Below are 21,037 nucleotides of genomic sequence, written 5' to 3' on the forward strand. Positions count from 1 at the left end.
TGGGAACAGGTCCTTTAGATCGTGTCTCCAATAAATACCTTTCATTTGAACTTAGTATCTGAGATAGAGGACAAAATATGTTTAAACAAATTTATAGATTTGTTTTACTCAAATTTGAGCAAATCTTGTTGAATTTCAGTACCAGAATTTTGTTCCCATGAAATATCCATTTCCCTCGAAGGGAAAATTGCTATCGTGATATTCCCCTGAACTTTTCATTCACAATAGTTGATTTTGTTTGTAACAGCTATTTATTGTTTACAAAATTTCATCTAAAAATTTCACAACATGGTGAATTTTTTCACGTGAACAAAGTTTATGAACGAAAAATGGGAAAAGGGAACATATTTCATGTGAAATATTGATTCGCGATAGAGGTGTATAGTTCGAACACAGTTTTGGTTGCGATAACCGAATTTGTAGCTAATCGAATCATTCAGTTGTAATGACCTAATTTTTCACTTTACCACTCATGATTCGCTAGAACTAAATTCGAGAAATTATTGCTTATATTAAATAGAAATTGTGGATCAAGAATATCTGAAGCTTAATCACTCCGAAAAGAAAGAGGTGCTCATGATGAAGTTAATACAGCCAAGACAGATTTAATCCGAAAGAAGCCGTTATTAGAGTTTTGAACTTGAATAAGACCGATATGACTGCAATTCGGATAATGACAAAAGAAACTCAGAGCACCCAGACAAAATACGATGAACGAAATTAGAAGCAGGGTTTCGATATTCAGCTCTAGCAACATATTTCTTACATTTGACTATGCAATAAATATGAAATTATCTCATTTCATCACAATCAGCTAATATAAATATTCATACTGTTCGTTCGCATTACTATTAAAATTGCAATGCTAGTCTGCAATTTTTAGTAGCAAACACAATCCATTGCATATCCACCAAAATATATGTTCGTGCTTTAGTACCACACACAGTTTTTCTGTCGTGCTAATATTGCACTCCATTCGTTTTATTTTGTTGTGCTGGCAAACTTTTCTAGCAAAAATACACACTTCTGTAGTTGTGCTATAGCACAATTGACATTTCTGCAATTGATGCTATCTGTTGCTGTTCTTGATAAGTGCATAACATATCAGTAAACACACCCAATGTACAGTTGGGCAGAATCAAAATTTTTTTGAAATATATCTGGCATTTCTAAACGGCTGATCTGATCAGGATAAAATTTGACGCGGGCATAGCCAAGGAGTATTCGAGTTTAAATTATTGAAATGGGACCTACAAATGCCTCAGGGGCGGCGCTATGGGGGCTCAGAATAGGGTACCTTCGCAAAATTTTTAAACACGTGCCATTTTTTTGTTTCCCATTCGATTTCAAAGAGTTTTATATGTTTAGAAAGCGCTCGCCTATGTCTTGAAAAAATATGCTTGTGTGTGCTATTTATCTCTTATACTTTTCGAGTTATAGGCATTTCAAAATTGAAATTTTAAAATTTTGCCATACCTTGGTCCGCTTTTTTAAAAATATAGGTCGTACTTTTGTACCGAACGGGCTTGATTTTTTTTTGTTAGTTAGACAACTAAATTATCAGTAATATACAAAATATTTCAGAGTAATATCGATTATAGATCCAAAAATAAACGATTTTCAATTTAAGAATTCAAAAAATAGTAGATTTTTGCTGTTTTTTGGATGAAAAGGTGACTTAAATCTTTTTTATTAAAAAAAAACTTTCTTTAAGAACATATAACAATTTTATGTTTTTCTGTAAGGTAGCTTTACAGAGAACATTTTGATATAAAAAACATGTCCTATTTTTTGAACATGTTTGCCCTGTCGTCCTTCGGAATTTGACCTATTTTTTGATAAAAATTTCAACTTTGGGCCACATGTTCTAAAATCCCAAAGTTGGGATCAGAAAACGGAAAGCAGCTTTAGAAACCTTGATTTGTTCCCTATTTATCCCCAAAGTATTTTCCCAGCCCCGAAGGAAATGTAGACCATATGGTTAAAATTGTAAAAAATACCATTTTCGGGATTTTCGCTTAAATTTTTAGGAATTGTGGGATTCCTTTTAACCTTTTGAAAAGTTTTTTTACACTTTGTAATTTGGAATGACAAATTTAAAAAACGTTGAAAATTTCATTGAGTTTTGCTAATAAATAAAGATTTTATTACAGATTACATATTTATTGAGTTTCTAAAACTAAAATTTTTATCAAAATTTTAATAGGATTGCAAATACATATTAGGAACAATTTGATCCACATTTATTCCGAACATTTTTTTTTCTTGTTTAGATATTTTAATTTTTGGTCTTACAAAAAAAATGCAAGTCAATATCTCAGTTAGATTCAAAAATATTTACACTAATGAATAATCGTTATTTCGTATTACATACTTGACAATAAAATAACTAGCAGCATCCAAATAGCCAAAAAACAAGAAATATCAATGCAACCATAGCAAAGCAACCAAAGAAATGTAAATTGCTGCCAGAGAAAATTGATAGCACAACAAAACAAAAACGAATGCTGACGCGCAATATTAGTTCGGCAAAAAAGTGTGTATGCTGCTATAGCACGAACATATATTTTGGTTGTTGTGCTACAATAACGAGTTGACAACTGGTTGTATCTGCTACTAGAAATTGCAAACTAACTTTGCAATTTGTATAGTAATATATGAATAGTAACAGCAATTTATATTAGCAGAGTTATACAAAATTATAATAGTAACTATATTTTTAGTATGCAGATTGATAAAAATGTATATCTACTGCAATTGACGGCTAATATAGTAGCAATTGTAAACCCTGATTAGAAGGCATACAAGCGTTCTTTCAAATGTCTACTCCCCTTTAATATATGAAATTCTGATCCTTATCTCTTAAGAGAAACGCAACAACATCTGTCAACACCTGAAATATCGTCTCTCAATGAATCCTAACTAATTTTTAGATCAAGAAAACAAACTCGGCAGAACGTAATTAAATTCGTAAACCTTATCTTTCAATTTGAATAACTAATAGAAAATTACACCTTCTGAAAAAAAATTTTAAGGACGGTAATTGACAAAAAAAATATTCACCCTTATCGTGGTTGGCGTAAACGTCATACGCCTACGACAGTTTCGTACTAGATTAAAGAAACAGTTTGCATTTTATCTTTAATCTAGTACGAAACAGTCGTAGGCGTAAGACGTTTACGCCAACCACGATAAGGGTGATTAACTTCATTTGTTGATTAATAGGTGTCATAGACATCGGATATCTAACTTAAACAATGTAGAGATATTAATCAATCTTGACTCCGTAAACCAGTCTGCTACATATGAAGTAATTTAGTGTAGTCGAAGATATTTGAGCGGGTTTAAGCACGGTCGTATTGGAAATGGGTTTGTTTACATTTTTTGAATTCCCATAAATTTTATGAGGATTATTGTAGTCCTAATGCTACAACTTATGAGTTATATTAGTTACATGTCCTATGTTCTACAAAAACCTTTCCAAATTTTAACCGCATTTACTAAAGATTGCTTTGTGTTTGAGTCAAAAATCCAATGAGTTTTTAAAAATATCCAGATTTTAAACAGATTAGCCTCGCCTTGGAAATCAAAACTTTTGTCTTTTGTTTTTCATAAAAAATAAAGTAATGTCGGTTTACTAGATAACCATCTCTCGTACAGCGAATGTTCGTAGAACTTTTGAGAATTGTGATGCCAACCAGATATAACTTGGAGAAATAATCCTTCACTTGCGACCGGTGCAGAGTGGTATAAAAAAAAGCATATATAAATCTGTAACTTCTAAACCCTTAGTCCGATTCGAATCAGAACACAGGCGAAGAAATATGATCGTTTTAAAAATTAAACATACCCGAAGTGTCCTACTTTGGGAACCCTTTGCCGCACCCCTGGTGGGCCCATGCGGTCAAAACTCGACAGCACTTCTTCTCTTCTTTGCGCATGTCAAATTTCATTCAAATCGGATTAAGGGATTAGAAGTTACAGATTCATTTCCCTATTTTTTTATTCTATACCACTGGGTGGTCAATATTTATGTAGACATTCTTGTGGAAATTAAGTCCCTCAATTCATGAAATCAAAATCGATTGTCATTATCGATTTAATCTATTTGGACATTTAAATAAAATACTTAGGGAAAATATAACAAAATTGGCAATCAAAACACCATTCCTCTTCAGAATGAATTATTTTTAGTCACCTACAGCGATTTTTTATAGAATCTACGAGAATGATGTTGCCAATCTAAGAGTACTTGAGACATTATCCAACATTTGGGAAAATGTTTATTTTAGCATTTCCATATTTTAGACCAAACTATACAGGGGATGTCTATATTGTAAATGTAGCTTATTTAAGAAACTCCAATCACTATTTACATAAAAAGTATTGTGACAGTCAAGCTCTTCAATTCGTAACTGTCAAATTTAAAAGTCATAGTCACATGCATTCGATCTCTCACTGAGTTTAGGCGATGCTTTTTTGAAAATAAAATAAATAAGAATATGCCGTGCCGACTCTAGAAGATATCGATACACAACAGAATATCTACATTCCTTTAATACGAACTACAAAATGTGATCTAGTAGCGGTTGAATGATATGCACATCTAAATTCTTTGGCATCTCTACTATATCAAGATCCTCCTAAAATATAATACACATTCAATAGATATTGTTACGAAATTGTACTTGAATTCAAATGTGACGATTTTAACGGCTGATTTAAAAGTAGCAGAATGCTTCCAAATAGCAGAATGCTTCCAAATAGCAGTGCTGTAATAGAAAACTGTAACATATCTGTGGGCATTATTAACATTGAATAAAAGCTTTCGGTTGACCATTGATCGTAAGTTGGCAACGCTGTTTGCTGCGACCGTACATTCGAATTCGAATATTCAGTTAAAGAACATTGTAGAAAGTACACCACAGATGGCGTATGTATTAGAAACCTCTAGACAGTTAAAGAACAATCTAGAATGCAAATGGCAGTGTTATAAATAGTTGCAGAGGTTGCAGTGGTTAGTGAGTTTATCAGAGACGCTTTTCGAATAAACATCAACTGAGTGCCTTAAAGTGTGTTGCATTTTTCAAGTGAATTCGTGTACATTATAAATTGTGTCTGTATTTCTGCGAATTTTTAAACGTGTATAAAAAACATTGAGTGACTATTTAATTCTGTTGTTGTACATTTTAAATAAATAAAGAGTTGTTACCATTTTCAAACTACTAAACGGCTTTTATTTGCAATCAAAAGTATCCGGTTTATTTCAAGGAAATAAACCAGCGTTTTGAAAAGGTTAAAACGTAACAATATTTTGGTAGTCATACAAACTGCAAATTGATCCTTTTAAATCTTTGCGGTTGAGTGGTCACTTTACTAACCACCTTTTCTATATAACATAGTTTATTGGCATATATTTCCATTTTGCTAAACAATTATATTTTTGGAAGTCATCGTTTATGACTTTTTGCAAAACTTTGCCGTCAGAGTGTTCTGTAGAGTGTCCAAAAAACCGGCAAATTTGAAAAACCGGTTTCCGGTTTAACCGAAAAAGTGTGTTTTTGAAAAAACCGGTTTTGATTATTGCCTTTTAAAAAAACCGGTTAAACGGTTTCGGTTTTTGTCTTCAAAAAACCGGTTAACCGAAAAATACGCTAATTTAAAATTTTGGAATTCTTAATGCAATTGTCTTATATATTTTTCGAAATATTGCTAAATGCTACAGTTTTCCATACAATGAATCAATATTTTTAAAAATGGTATCAAAGTTTTTCAAAAATATGTTGAAATGAGCTTTTGAAAATAGCTTTCATTAAAACCGGTTAACCGTCTTACAAAAACCGGTTTTTCAAAAAACCGGAATGTTAAAGAAAACCGAAACCGGTCGAGTTTACAAAGATGAAAAAACCGGTTGACCGGTTTTCGGTTTCGGTTTTGGATACTCTAGTGTTCTGGTTAGATAAATTTATTAATTTGAAAATATTGTAAAAAACTGTTTTTGTAAGGGACTTCCACGCATCCAATAATAAAAGCACAGAGTTTATTGTTTATCGAATTCAACACAAAAAAACGTGGCTGTAAGAGTTAAAAATTAAAAGAGTCGCTCAAATATGAGTCAGTGAATGAGTTGTTTTGATTCGTCAGTAGTACGGGGTTATTGTATGATTACCGCGGATCCAAGTGCTTTGTAGGAAAAAGGTTGGCTGTTCTCTGATGGACGTAAAGTTCACTAAGTAAATTTCCTACTATACGTTTGACCAATACTACACAATCTCTCATAGAACAAGTGTTTTAAAACATTTAAATTTTTAATCCAATTTTTAACTACACTTTGCTTTTATTTTTGCCCCCCAACGTCATTAAAGAAAACTGGCAAATTAACAAAATTCAAACAATTTCTAAAATTTAACATGTATCTATGTATGTTTGCTAAATAAGATTTCCTTATGGAGTATAAAAAAAGTGGAAATTTAAGTGACAAGTCCGTAAAATGAAAAGGAAGGAACAAAATAAAATTCAAATTAATAAAATAGACCCCAGACAAACCAGTAAGGAGGGCCAGCAACACACTGAAATGAAACCAGCCAATATTTGCAACAATCTTTAAACAAATGACAGACACACACCGTGTCCAGGGAAACTTCAAACATTCTCAACACCATCACCAACTACCACTAACATGAATGTAAATTGGGAAACATAACGACCATGATGAAGTATATATCTATCTTGCACTTGACTTTTTCTTCCTATAGACAAGAATGATTCTATTTTTCTGTTTTGTGTTTGGCCGTAGTATATTGCAACAAATCTCTTTTTTAAATGAGAAAAAAAAGAATGAAACTGCAGTCAGTTTAATATTGTAGCCGTTTTGTTGGTTTTTAGACATGGTTTCTTTTATTTCTTTAGATTTTTTTCACTCATTTCAATTTGAAATGAAATAAAGTTTTGACTTAAAGCCAACCACCACATGTGTGTCTAAGTGTTTCGATTTGAAAGTTACATTTGAGCTGTTGAATGTCTAGAAATAGCATCAACTATTTGAATAAAAACTGAAGAAAAAAACTTCATGTGTAAATGTTGAAATATGTATTTACCAGTGTATTTGGCAATCAGGGGGATTAAAGTGTCGATGTCATTTGTTGAATCTGAGAGGGTAGGGTGATGTAACCAGAAAATCGCTTAAATAATTTAAATAGTTTAAAGTAAATAAATACCCAGGATATTATTTAGAAATTGTTCTAATCGCAAGCTCAGAACCACTTCAGGGGCCAAATTACCGCATTCGATATCGAGTAAATTCGATCGTAATTTTCTTATTTGAGATTATGGCATTCGATATCGAGCAAGAAATTAAGTACATTTGATCATAATTTAAATATCGAAATTTTTCAATACGATAGCTCATTCGATCACGAATGCGGTAATTTTGCCCCAGCTTCTTTGTTAAAAAGTTCCTCAATAATTTCAAAATAGCTTCATGGAACGTGCAACCGATTTTAAAAACCTTTAATTTGTGTGATTTGTTTGTTATTTAACCCAACGTTAGTAGCGTTAGTAGGTGATAATTTCAAGCAACTGGTTTCAAAACAGTTCCGCTTCAATAGAACTTGCTGCAAAGACAACAATTTCAAACAAAAATCATTGGTTGCCAAACCATTGGCTATATGCATGAGTTTTAAAACTGGTTGTGGAACAAGTGCAGTTTTTCCTCGATAATGACAATTCTCTAAATCAAAAATATGTAAAAGATTGCTTTACTTTTGAATAAATTATGCTTTAAATTTAAGGCTGTAACGGATCAATATTTGCAAATTTCTATAGAAATTTAAATTTTTCATATCATAATATTAATAGGCAAGTCGATTTCTTTAGATCCCTTTTACGCTCACATTATACATTCAATTTAGGAAAAAAATATACCATTTTAAAGGGATTTATTCACAGAAGTGCAGAATATATATTTTATTGAAATCGGTTCAGTTTTTTAGGAGTTATAAGCGTTTTAAGATGTTACTAACACATATGCAAAAACGTGTACATGTGAACCTTAAGCTAAAAAGTAAACAAAGCAATGCGTGTTGTTGTTGTAAATAAATAAGAGAAACAATTAAACAGTATTGATTTCGCTCTGTTTTAAGTGAGAGTTGTTATAGAAAACAATAAAGAAGAAGATTTTATTATGTAATTTAAAGTCGCTTGAAAGAAATATTTTGAAGGTTTTTTTTATTTTCTCAATATGTAATTGTGAGTAAATAGTTATTTTATAATATCTGCAAAACTATAATTGCGAAGGCTTTAAACTTTATACGAATCAATTTATTATCACTGCATGAAGTTTAACCAAAAATGAGATGGATCGGAACAGGTGGCGAGTCACCTCCCATACAAAGTAAATAGTTATTTTTAAATATTTTGTGAACTATAATTTCAAGATTTTTCAAACTTTGTCTATATGGCTCTTTTATCATTTTGCATAGTTTCGCTGAAAATTTTCGGGATTGGAATACTGGGCGTGGCACACCCTATACAAAGGATGTGAGTCACCTCCCATACAAAGTTATAATTACATGATTCTTCAAACTTTGTGGTCGGGATTGCATTAGTGGTGGCACCTCTCATTCAAAGTAAATAATTAATTTCGAATATCTGGAGAGCTATAATTCTAAAAGTGTTTAAAATCTATATCAATCAATTTATTACCATATTAAAAACGAATTTATTCTTGATCATTTTACAAAGTTTAGCTAAACATGATCGGCTTAGTTGGAATGACGCCTCCCATATAAAGTAAAGTTAAAGTGAATATGAGTTATTTTTTTACATAAAATACATAAAAATGGGTGGGATCAGAACAGTGAAGTAGTGTCTCCCATACCAAATTAAACAGTAATTGAGAGATTCTCAATATTTTGCATGTGTTATTATCATACCATTGTACATAGTTTAATTTTTCTAGGATAGGGGTAGCGAAGTGCACCGGGATATACTAGTTAAAGTTAAAAACTAAAGATAATGAAATTCACTTACCTGAACATCAAAATTTGGTGGTTGTTGCTGCAATAGATTACCAGGAGATTCAATTTGATTGGGTCCTTGACCTTGATGATTTAACATGGGACTCTAAATAAAAGAAAACAAATATTACTAAAATATATAGCTTAAACAAATTGGATTGTTATTTTGTAAAACACTAATATTGCTCCGTAATTTGTATTTGAAATGTTTGGCTTTACAAAATAACCACCTAGAAGACAATATACCTGTGCCATTTGCATGCCACCCACACCATTCATGACCGGCGGTTGCAGTTGATTCATCTGTGGCATTTGATGATGTGCATATGATGAATTCATTTGTTGACCAGGAGCACCGGAGCCCGAATTATTGCCTGGATGATCCATGCCAGCAGCGCCCAACATGTGATTGAAGGCGTGTGGTGGAAACCCGGCATGTTGGCTGGGATCGAGTAGAGTGGGGGGACGTGGTAGGTTTTCTTCAGCTGGTGAGGGTTGCCGGGAACCGGGTGTGCGACTAAAAGTAAAAATAACACAAATTTGATTACAATTCTGTATTAAAAACAGTTCTGTTACTTTTTTGATTTGAATTAATGTTAATAAAATTTCCCTTTCAAAGTTTGAGTAGCATTGTGGGTATTTGTATTAGCTAAGTCACTAGGTTTTATTTAGCTAAGCCACAAGCCTTGGGAAAATAATTGAAAGGGAAATTTACTGGTATTAAGTGCAATTTTGTCACAAACTATTGTGGTACACAACCGTCATGGTTTTTTACCAATAGTTCTGCAACTATTTAACATTTGGGACTAATTGTTGAAAGGGAAGTTTCTTAAACGGCTAAAACTGTTAGTAACAGAGTAGTAGTAATTTATTTATATTACAGTGAAGACCAGATTAGATAGATAGATGAATTGTGTGGCATATGTGTGAAAACTTAGGGTCTTATTTTATAAAACGAAACCTAAGTAATTTGTATGAAGAATACTGGGAAATATGTTTGAAACCTGACTATTTTCCATACAATTTTTTTCTAACGTTTAACATTTCGTTTTATAAAATGAGGCCCTTAAAGTCTACCAGGAAATTTTTTTAGTCCATTGTGCCAGTTGCTTAAGTTAGTTCTTCAGGTCGTCAGAGCTATCTTATACACTTTACTTAAATTATGTGATGTCGCTAATAGTTCATTTAAATATTAAAGTTATCGTCTTTTTCTTAGTGTTGTAACATAATAGAGTTTGTAGTGGGAGGAAACGAAAAAAATTCGATCAAAATAATGAATTTCTGAACCTTTGCTGTTCTGAATTCTTACATAAATTGTAGGGACAACAAATTTTCGGAGTATAACACAAAAAAAAACTTATCCATTAGATGAAAATCTTTATATAATTGAAATTGGACGCTTTTATATAAAATTAGGCTCTTGATATTGTATTAGCAGAACTCTCCTGACATTTATTAAACTTAGAGAATTAAAATGTTCTTAAATTTGTATCAACCCTTTAATATATACAATTAAGTAAATACTATAACTGAAAGGAAATGAAAATATTTAAAAATATTCAATGCTGTGGAAATTTTGGAAATGTTTGTATTTTTTATCAAAAACGTCATCTAATTTATTTATTATTTCATTATTATAAGATACTGATATCTCCGATTCATAGATCACACAAAGTCATTGTAAAGGAGTAAAATTTGTGCAATTGAGACCATGAATTCACAGTTTTTGCGGAATGCTTAGAATCGCTATTCTGCAAAAACGTCCACTTTTAAAATATTTCAGCCTTTGAAAATTAAAGCATTTTCGTCCTTATGATGTCTAAATAAATTTCAGTAGTTATTTTACTTCCAATTTAGGCAATTGGAACATAGTTGCTAAAAGCTCTAGAAATAGAACATTCTAATTTTGTCCGTTCATGAAACTACTAGAAGATGGAACTGTGTATATAAATAGTAACAGCAAATTGCAGAGAGTCAGTTTGGAACTAACATCAAGTGCATTGTCAGTGTATTATTGTACATTATAAAGTGTGTAATATAAGTATGCGTATTAAAAGAAAATTTTAAATTGCTATGAAAATTTTAATAAATAAAGAGTTGTTACAATTCTAAACTACTAAACTGCTTTTATTTGCAATTAAAAGAATACGGTTTATTTAAGGAAATAAACCACTGTTTTTAAGAGGTAAAAACGTAACAATATTATGCAAATAAAATATCATTTAAAAAGGTTATTACAAAAATGTAAACAGATTATAAAACCGCGCAATTTTTCAAATTATCTCACTAAAGGTACCAACGAAAGAAATATTTTATTTTTATGTATAGAAAAATCTACATTAAGCTGTCAAATTTTGCGACACACTTTTGGGACAGTATCATATTAATGTGTTTCTAAAAGCCTTAAAGTAGCAGAGAGTAAGATGTTATGTTTATATGGGATACGGTTAGCTGTCTTATTTTTTCTGAAAGTTTTCAAAAAGATGTGATCGTGTAATGGCAGTTTAATGTAGATATACATTTTGTATATATTTGAAGATTTGAAGTTTACTAGCTGCAAGCTCAATGCGGCATCATGCTGGCTAAGATCTCTACCGTAGAACGGTCGGTTCACAGACTGAGGTAGTATATACGTTTATAATATTGATATGTACCAACATTAAGCCTATGATTAAAACTCTAACAGGCGTATACACGACATCTAGATTTGTTCATGCAAAGGTCTTGATTTCGGGATCAAAACCCAACTTACTTTTGTAAACTTAAATATACTTTCTTAATAATGATCGATAAACTTATGTCTCCTAAAGATTATTTTCAAACTTGGATTCAAACCCACTTATGTATATGCAGATTATGTAGTAACAAGAGGTAAGGATCCTAATATCCTATTTGAAAGTGCAAAACAATGATCTCGAAGTGGAAGTGGTAACAATAAATATATCTGGAGAAATGTTTGACGGTCGCTTATATTGGAAATACCATATTGAAAATAGTGTGGAGAAAGCGCTGCAAATATTGGATTTTTGCAGAATAGTGATCGGCACTAAATGATATAAACCCAAGGGAAAAGTTATCACATCTGTGCATAAAATGACTTGATTGTATCGTGCCCTGTGCGACATGTGGCACTAATGCCTTCCAATTGAGGCACGAACAAATTAGTAAGCATGTTTCTATACAGCTCACAGCTGACAGTAACGTTCTGACCATTGTTATTTGTGAAGTAATATGGACCAATGATTCCACCGGCCAATAAAGCCCACCAAACAGTGAGTTTTTCTGGATGCAATGGTGTTTCGACAATGGCTTGAGGATTATCATTATCCGCCTCTATAAAAAAAACTCCCTTTAGTTGTTCCTAAAATTTTGTAGTTTTTCCTCTATGTTGAACGACCATTGCTACGGAAAGTTGTGATGGAATAATACATCTCGATATTGGTTGTATCACTGGAATTACCGAAAGGAAGCAATGGGATGTAAATATTTTCACATCACCCCATCTAGAAGGCATTAAATGTCTGATCTATATATGTATGTTCTCATCCACCAAAACCCTGACGTTTTGAATCATAAGAAATGTTTTTTTTTATACAAATTTTGACAAACGTTTGCCGTTTCGAGTTCACAAAATGTATGACCAATTCAGAGGTGTTAACAGGTATTTTAATGATTGCATAATTTATTGGCGTTTTTGATTTGAAATTCAAAGTATAAAAATATTACAAATATTATTCTTATTAATCAGTATTTCCATAGCTTTTAATTAAAAAACTTGTTCTCTAAATTCCGCTAAAAAGACAGCATTCTTTAAAAAAAATCAAAAGATTCTTAAATGTCTACCAATAATCAAAACTAATTTATTCAACAATTTAATTCTACTCTAAAAAAAAACAGCAATAATTTAATTAATGCAAATGAACTGCAACTGTTAATTTGCTAAGCAATTATTTAAATATATTTCTAGTTTTATTGCTGTTGTCTTTTATGGCGTGTTAATGACCTCAAACAAGCTTTTAAAAGAATAAAAACGACAAGAAACTGTGTTTTTTTTTAAATAAAACAATTAAAAACTAAAGAAAAAAAATGCAACTATAAATAAAAATACAGCAACAAAAAAAGCAATAATGGCGCTTCATTATAATACTTTTGTTGCTTTGCAGTTCATGTGTTTAATTAATTCATTTATAAAAAAAATTAAATAATGATCGTTTTAGTGGTTTTAGATTTAAGCGCCAAATTGATGATTCACCAGTTTTTATAGATTTAAGTTTAGATAGAAAGAAGGTATTGGTGTGTTATTTGTTTATAAGCAACAACATCTATTAAGAGTTTTGTTTTTATTGTTTTTGTAATTTATTAATTGCATCACGTTTGTTTTTCTTTATTATTTTTTTCTTTATTTGCTTCTTTAATTTATTTATTTCTTCATTTAATTTGCATTTTATTGTCAGACGAGACGCGCGCTTTTGCGCTTCACTCTGATCTACCTCAATAAGATGGAAAAGCACAGACATGACAGGCCAGACTGACTCAATGAATGAATGAATGAAATATAGATACAACAACGAAACAGATGACAAAAGATAAACAATAGATTTCTTTATATTTGATGTAAAAATATTGAATGAATTTAATTGAGCTTGAAATAATTCATTTACGCTGTGTTTAATAAATTCTCTCTCTCTGCTCTCAGTGAGTTTATTTCATTCAGGCAAGCTGCAATAATGCTGCATGCTTATACATGCTGTGTTTATGTGTTTCACATGTGTGGGTGTGTAATCAAGTTTGGCGTTTGAATCTTTTGTTTTATTCAATTCAAAAGCGGTTTTCTACACCAACTGACTGACAATCAACACAGCTGACTGACTGGCTGGCTGCTTGACAGTTGTTTACGATGTTATTAAGCGTGATTTATGATGTTTAACAACCATTGACATGTTTACGCCGTTACTTTTTTTATAATTTTTTTCAAAACTGTCTAATAAAGCGCCCACAGAGTTACTAGCTTAAAATACGAACATGATTTGTGAGGAAAATTATATCTAAGGGCTGAGATCAATATAATTATAATTTATTAATAAATGTATTGTATGATTTATGTATTCAGTAGCTCCATAAATATAACTCCAGCAGTAGCTTTCCGATTTAACGAACTTTTAAGTGATGGTTATATTAAAAAAGTATGTTTTAACTCTTATTTCATAAATATATAACAAAGTAGAGGATTATTTATTCAAAATTAATTTTTTGTAAAAAAAAAACTTTCGAATTGTTTTTTAAATTTTTTTTTTAATTTTAAAAATGTTTTTAGGTAAACAAAACTTATTTTTTTTCCAAAGTTGTTTTTTCATTTTTTGGAAAAAAATTTTTCAAATTTTTTTTAAATTTAAAAAAAAAAATTATTTGGGGGCTTCGGAAAGTTGATTTCAACAGACAGATAGACAGACATGGCTTAATATATATAGGGTCGGAAAATTATATTGTGGAAATTACAAACGGATGACAAACTTATATATACCCTTCTCACGAAGGTGAAGGGTATAAAAAAAATTAGCTACAAAGAAAAGGTGGAATAGCATTCATATTTAGTAAATGCTTGCAAAGCGGGACTTCGGCCCACCACAACAGTTTTCAACTGTGACATACATACATATGTCCAAAATTTGCTTAGCCCGGTAAATTTTCAATACGAAAACCAAGTAAAAAATTATAGTCGGTCAAGTCCGACCATAGAATGTGCTCCCTACATACAACAAAGATTTCTTTTAACATTTTATTTATTTGTTTTTCGAGAGTTGTTTTCGGAAGTAGTTTTTATATGGACCGATCGTCAAGAAATTAGGCCGCATGATTTCGTTAGATATAAAACTCATTTAGTTGAACTTTATATTTGGATACAAACATTTTTTAAAAGATTTATGCTCGTTAAAGTAATATTCGGAAGTCTGCCTTATATGAAAGCTATGATCAATTATGGACCGGTCGTCATGAAATTAGGTCAAGTGATTTGCTCATCTTTTGAGGTCAAGAATAAATCAAGCCTATATTGAATACTGTGTTCTTGAGTGAAGCGTATCCCAGAGAGAGCGTTCGGCATAGATCGAAACAAATAGTGCTCGGACGAGGCACTGTCTGGACTATAAAGCGGGCGATGCAAAACTTCCCAACCACTTCATTTTAAATAGTTTTTAACATACAGAAAAAACAGGTTCGTATATTGGCAACAAATTCAGTTGATACTACGAATCTGTTTTCTCTGTGCATGTATTGAGTTGTCATGATGGAATATTACGGTTTCATGTCTGGCCGCTTATTCTGGGCCTTTTTCGGCGAATACTCGCAAACGAATCAGTTGCGTTCGGTACAGGCTACCTGTAATGGTCTGGTCAGTTTTCAGCAGCTCATAATAGATAGAACTCTTTTGCTCCCACCAAATACAGAGAAAAACCTTAGCGCCATGGATATTTGGCTTTGGTGTCGATTCGGCTGGATTTCGACTGTACGATCTTTTACGCTTCGAATTATCGTAATGGATCCACTCTTCATCACAATCATTACTTGTAAAAATGATTTTCTTTTATAGAGTTCAAACAGCATTTCGGACATGCAAAATCGTCTTTGAAGGTATCTCGGCTACAATTCGTATGGTACCCAATTTCCCTGCTTTTGGAGGTATAATGCTGCTCGCAAATTGCTGCTTGCTTAGCTCTTAATGATTTTGCATTCTTTTGTTGAATTTTACAATGATCTTCATGGAGCAATGCATCCAATTCATTTAGGCTGCTCCGGGCGATCTTTGTGTTCCGTGTCAAAATCATAACTTTTGAAATGCACAAACCATCTCTCGCACGTTGAAACCACTATAAGCTTTGGTTAGCAATCGGTGTGCTTCAGCGGCATTTTTTCCTAATTAAAGAACAAAAGCTAAACTTCCCGCATATGACGCTTTGTTGTCACAAATTTCAACATTTTCGAAGTAAAAATGTTTACACTAAGTGAGAATAATTTACATATAAGTTATTAAAAACAAAAACCGAATTCAAGAGATACGCCATCTTATGTATATCCCGCATACACAAAGTCATAAAACCTTTTTTTATACCCTTCACCTTCGTGTCACTCCGTTTGTAATTTCCACAATATAATTTTCCGACCCTATAAAGTATATATATTCTGGATCCTTATAGATAGCGGAGTCGATTAAGCCATGTCCGTCTGTCTGTTGAAATCAATTTTCTGAAGACCCCAGATATCTTCGGGTTCCAAATCTTCAAGTTTCCTATTTAAAATCGGTCCACAAATGGCTGAGATATGAGGAAAAAACCAGGACAACCTCGATTTTTGACCTATATCTGGATTATTATGTCATTAATATAGACAATGTGGATATCTAATGATAGATATTTCAAAGACCTTTCCAACGACGTATATAAGGCTATAGTAAGTTCGACCAACAATGGGTCAAATCGAAAAAAATTCAAAAAAAAAAATTTTAAATAACAATTCGAAAAAATTTATTTTCCAAAAAATGAAAAAAACAACTTTGGAAAAAAAATATATTATGTTTACCTAAAAATTGTATTTTGAAGTATAATTTGGTGAAGGGTATATAAGATTCGGCACAGACGAATATAGCTCTCTTACTTGTTGAGATATCATTTGTTAAATTTTTTAGTTCAACATTTTGGTGTTCAAAATAAAATGAGTTTTAGGCAAATATATTGAAACTAGAGTACAATACTATTACTCTGAGACCAATATTGTAAAAGTTGGATAAGCGATTATAAAGTTATCTACAATTGAAACTGCACAATTTAACACTATTTTTATATAAAATTTTAATTTTGAACCTCAATAGAATCCGAACCGTAGCAAATTTAAAAATTTTAAGGAACATCCAATTTCGTATTACCACAGAGAAAATGTGTTCCAAATTTCAATAAACGGTAAGGTACGAACGATGACTAGTCGAAACATTTTGTTTCCTCAAAATTTAAAATATATACAGTGCACTCGCGATAATATGAACTAATTAAAACCAGGCCAGTTCAGTTCACTTTTACAAGATTGTTCATATTTGCAAATGGCATCTAATTCACATCAACAGCTAGGGAAGTTCAAAAATTAAGCAGTTGAATTAGAATTTAGCCACTACCCTGTTGCTTTAGATTTCAACTCTGTGTAGATAGATAAAATACGTTAAAAAAACAAAAATAAGCTGTTCATATTTTAAAATGCTTATATGATCAGCTTAGTTCACTAAGTTCATATTTTAGAGTACCCTATGGAAGTAAAAAGTGTTTATATATTGGGGTGTTCATATTATCGCGAGTGCACTGTATTTCCAAAATATTTATAATCGGAATTTTGTTTAAGGTTTTTTGTTGCTCTTAATTGTAATTTTATTAATGTCCCCCGGTGAGTAATATAATTATGTTTTTATTAAGCCATTTACTATAAATCGCATTTTCTCCTCATCATCCCACAACAATAATTGACCTAAAATCACAAAAACAAAAAAAAATCACTGATTAAGATATGACCGCACAATGAAATCTCTGCCAGCAATTATTTGAGTATCGGATAAAAAAGTATACAAAAAAATAAACGACAATGCTTAAACATAAAAATACTGAAGAGCTCACAATACTACTTCACTTTCAATTGTGGTTATTGGGTTACAAAAGAAGCAACAGCCACAAAAATATAATAAAAAAAAAAACAAAATAAACGATGATATACGATATTTGATATAGAAATAAATAAAATACAAAAACGTGAGACCAGAGGAAACACCAAAATTCAAATACAAATAAATCATCAGCACCTCCTAAAGCTAAACAAAAAAAATCATAAAAAACCATGAGTAGAGCAACAAAACAAGTGCCTCGCTCGACTGGACCTCCAAATAGACAGCAGACGCAAACACTCATTTCTATACAGCTAGACATTTATTAAACACTTGGCCATTGAGCCAGCCAACCAGCCGTCCATTTAGCCAAATACTTACATCACAAGTGTTCAGATGAATATTTCTTGTAACCAACAAGTACTTGAACCACAAAATATAAAAAAAAACAAACTTGTGGTGGCTGCCATGAAGTATCATCTCTAAAGGCTTTTACTTACTTAGGTCACTTATGTTCAGGTATTTCAATAGATGTAGAGAATACTGTATAGAAAATAAATGCTTGCTTGTTTAACCATTTTTCTATACAGGTAATGCGGTAAGCAAACAAAAGCTGTGAACAGGACATGAAAGGAATTAATTGTTAAGTACCAAGCAACTGTTTACCAATCACGGATAAAAACCCCTGCAGGGTTTCTTTTAATATTCGAACAAATTAATATCATAATCAAAAACCTCTTTATAACTTTCCTCTTCATAATGGGTGGTTGCAAACAGTATGTCTGCCTGCCTGTCCCCATTAAAATTACTAGATAAATAAATGGCAATAAAATGTTTTGTAAATGTCCATCTAATTGTGTTAATTTTGGCCATGAATTTTGCTTTAAACGATGTCATTTTGCAGACATAGACAAAATTAAGGACAGAAAGTAAAAGAAGTGAATGAAAATCAAAACACAAAACTTGGCAAGAATAAAACACATAAATGGCTAATAATAATGTAAGTAGATAATAGTGTTTGTGTGACAATATTTTTCACAAATATTAAAATAAAGAGAGCAGAAGAGAGCAGATTTTTAGCAAAATTGAAAATGAGAGTGAATGAAGAAGCCCCAAAAAATCCCATCAAACGAATTTATGAATTTTGATTGCTGATGGACCAGTCTAATTTGTCGCAGAAGTCTCCAGACCAAACAGTGAGGTGTAGATGCATTTGCATCTCTGAACCTCAAAAGCATCTACCGTAGGTTTTTAATCATAGTCTAGTTTCAATCATAGTAGGTCTTTATACAAACCATAAGGAGCGAGATCGAAAAAATCTTAACATACATAAATGTTAATAAAACAGAAACCACAAAACCTACAGTTTTGACTTTTTTATTTTGATTGAAATTATTATTACAACTTACTAAAAATATTATTTTTGTTAGTTCTATTCAATACTGATGAATTTATGAACCTCTTCCGGAATCCCCTATAGTGATTTCTGTCACTTCGTTTAATCTAGCACACTTTTGGACACCTTTTTTGTGCTCTTCAATTCTCTTTTAACAAAGGCCTAATATCTCTCCACTGGCAGTTTGCAGGATTTGCCTCTCTTGCTACAAATACCATATTATTGTTCTTGTACCATTCAAGACCTTGCTTACCATAGTGACAGGATGCCAAATCAAGCCAAAAACAAGTAAGAGAGCTATATTCGGCTGTGCCGAATCTTATATACCCTTTACCAAATTATACTTAAAAATATTTTTTTTAAAATAGTTTTTAAATTTATTTTTTTACAAATTGTTTTTCCAAATTTTGTTTTGGGAAAATGAATTTAGAAAAAATTCGGGTTAAAAAATATTTTTCCCGACTTTGTAGCACAAAGTATACAGAGGCGTCAAATTTGACAGTTCAAAAACACTAAAATCAGCTTTTTTTGAAATTGTTTTGATAGAAAGAGAAAACAAATTTGCGGTTTAATACAGACAGTGCGTTAAAATAAACACAAAACCAAACCAGTTGAAATTGTTTCGAGCGAAAGAGACAAATATATTTTTTTGCCGTGTCGCCTCTGTATACTTTGTGATTGTAGGTCCAGCTTACTATAGCCTTATATACGTCGTTGCAATGGACTTTGAAATATCTATTATTAGATATCCATATTGTCTATATTAATGATTTAGTAATCCAGATATAGATATAAAAATATGGCAATAATCCACGTTGTCCCGATTTTTTCCTTATATCTCAGCCATTTGTGGGCCGAATTTGTCGATTTTAAATAGCAACCGAGCCGGAACATACAACCGAGACCAACATATTGATGTATGAATCATTTATGTAAGTTATTTGGGGGCTACGGAAAGTCGATTTAAAAATACAGGCGGACATGGCTATATCGACTACCCAGTTCAATAGTGACACAACTCAAAATTTTAATTTTTCAGAAATCGAAAATAAATATATACCAATTGAAATATAATGAAAGTCATTAGTGTATTTTTTAACAACAGTTAATTTTTAACAGAATGCACTGGTATTTATACCCTACACCACCATAGTGGGGAGGGTATTATGCGTTTGTGCAGATGTTTGTAACGCCCAAAAATATTAGTCTAACACTCACCTTAAAGTATACCGATCGACTTAGAATCACTTTCTGAGTCGATGTCCGTCTGGTTGGCTGGCTGTCCATGTAAACCTTGTGCGCAGGGTACAGGTCGCAATTTTGAAGATATTACGATCAGATTTGGTACATATTGAAACTGGCTGAAATCGGTCCATTATTTCACCTAGCCCCCATACAAATGTCCTCTAGAAATTGGACTTTATCGGTCATAAATGTTTAATTTATACAGTACGGGCTCGATTTGCGCAACCGAAAGGAAATCGAGGTTGTTGCGATATTCGAAATGTTGCAATAAACCACCACTATATATGCTATTATTTTTTATTCTTTTTTTAACAAAAGCATGCAACTTAATTAACAAAAAGTAATTAATTCATATATTAAACAAAACAAAGTAAAAATAAATGGTGTAAATAAATCTTTTAATAAAAAATAACTGAATAAACAGCCAAAATTCTTTATGAGAGCAGTGTCGTCGTGAAAGTATTTTTTAGGTGCCTATGATTTGGCAAATAGTTTTGAATTACGCTTCTGATTAAAAAACAACCAGAACAAATAGAGAAGAGAATAGAATAACTTCTGAATAATACTACATATGAAAAAAAAAATAAAGTTGCACTTATCGCGTCTGTTTTTTGAAAAAAGTTGCTGTTGCGCTAATCGGTCAGTTGCAATAATAGGTAGTTGCACAAATCGAGCCCGTACTGTGTATGTATCTACACAAATTTCGCTCCAAATAAGTTTTATATATACAAAATTCATGTCACCAAA

At 31.7% G+C, this 21,037-nt stretch overlaps 1 protein-coding gene across 6 annotated transcripts in view; it reads right to left on the reverse strand.

Moving 5' to 3' along the window:
- Positions 1–21,037, reverse strand: part of pum (pumilio) — a 560,122-nt gene that overhangs the window by 465,128 nt on the left and 73,957 nt on the right. For all 6 annotated transcript variants that reach the window (XM_065514262.1, XM_065514286.1, XM_065514270.1 and 3 more), the window contains 2 exons: positions 9,264–9,534; positions 9,031–9,123 (listed from right to left, as the gene is read on the reverse strand). In XM_065514262.1, the coding sequence (XP_065370334.1) occupies positions 9,031–9,123; positions 9,264–9,534 (364 nt within the window). The remainder of the gene's footprint in view (positions 1–9,030; positions 9,124–9,263; positions 9,535–21,037) is intronic.

The sequence above is a fragment of the Calliphora vicina genome, chromosome 1, assembly GCF_958450345.1.
Source record: "Calliphora vicina chromosome 1, idCalVici1.1, whole genome shotgun sequence".
Taxonomy (NCBI): Eukaryota; Metazoa; Arthropoda; class Insecta; order Diptera; family Calliphoridae; genus Calliphora; species Calliphora vicina.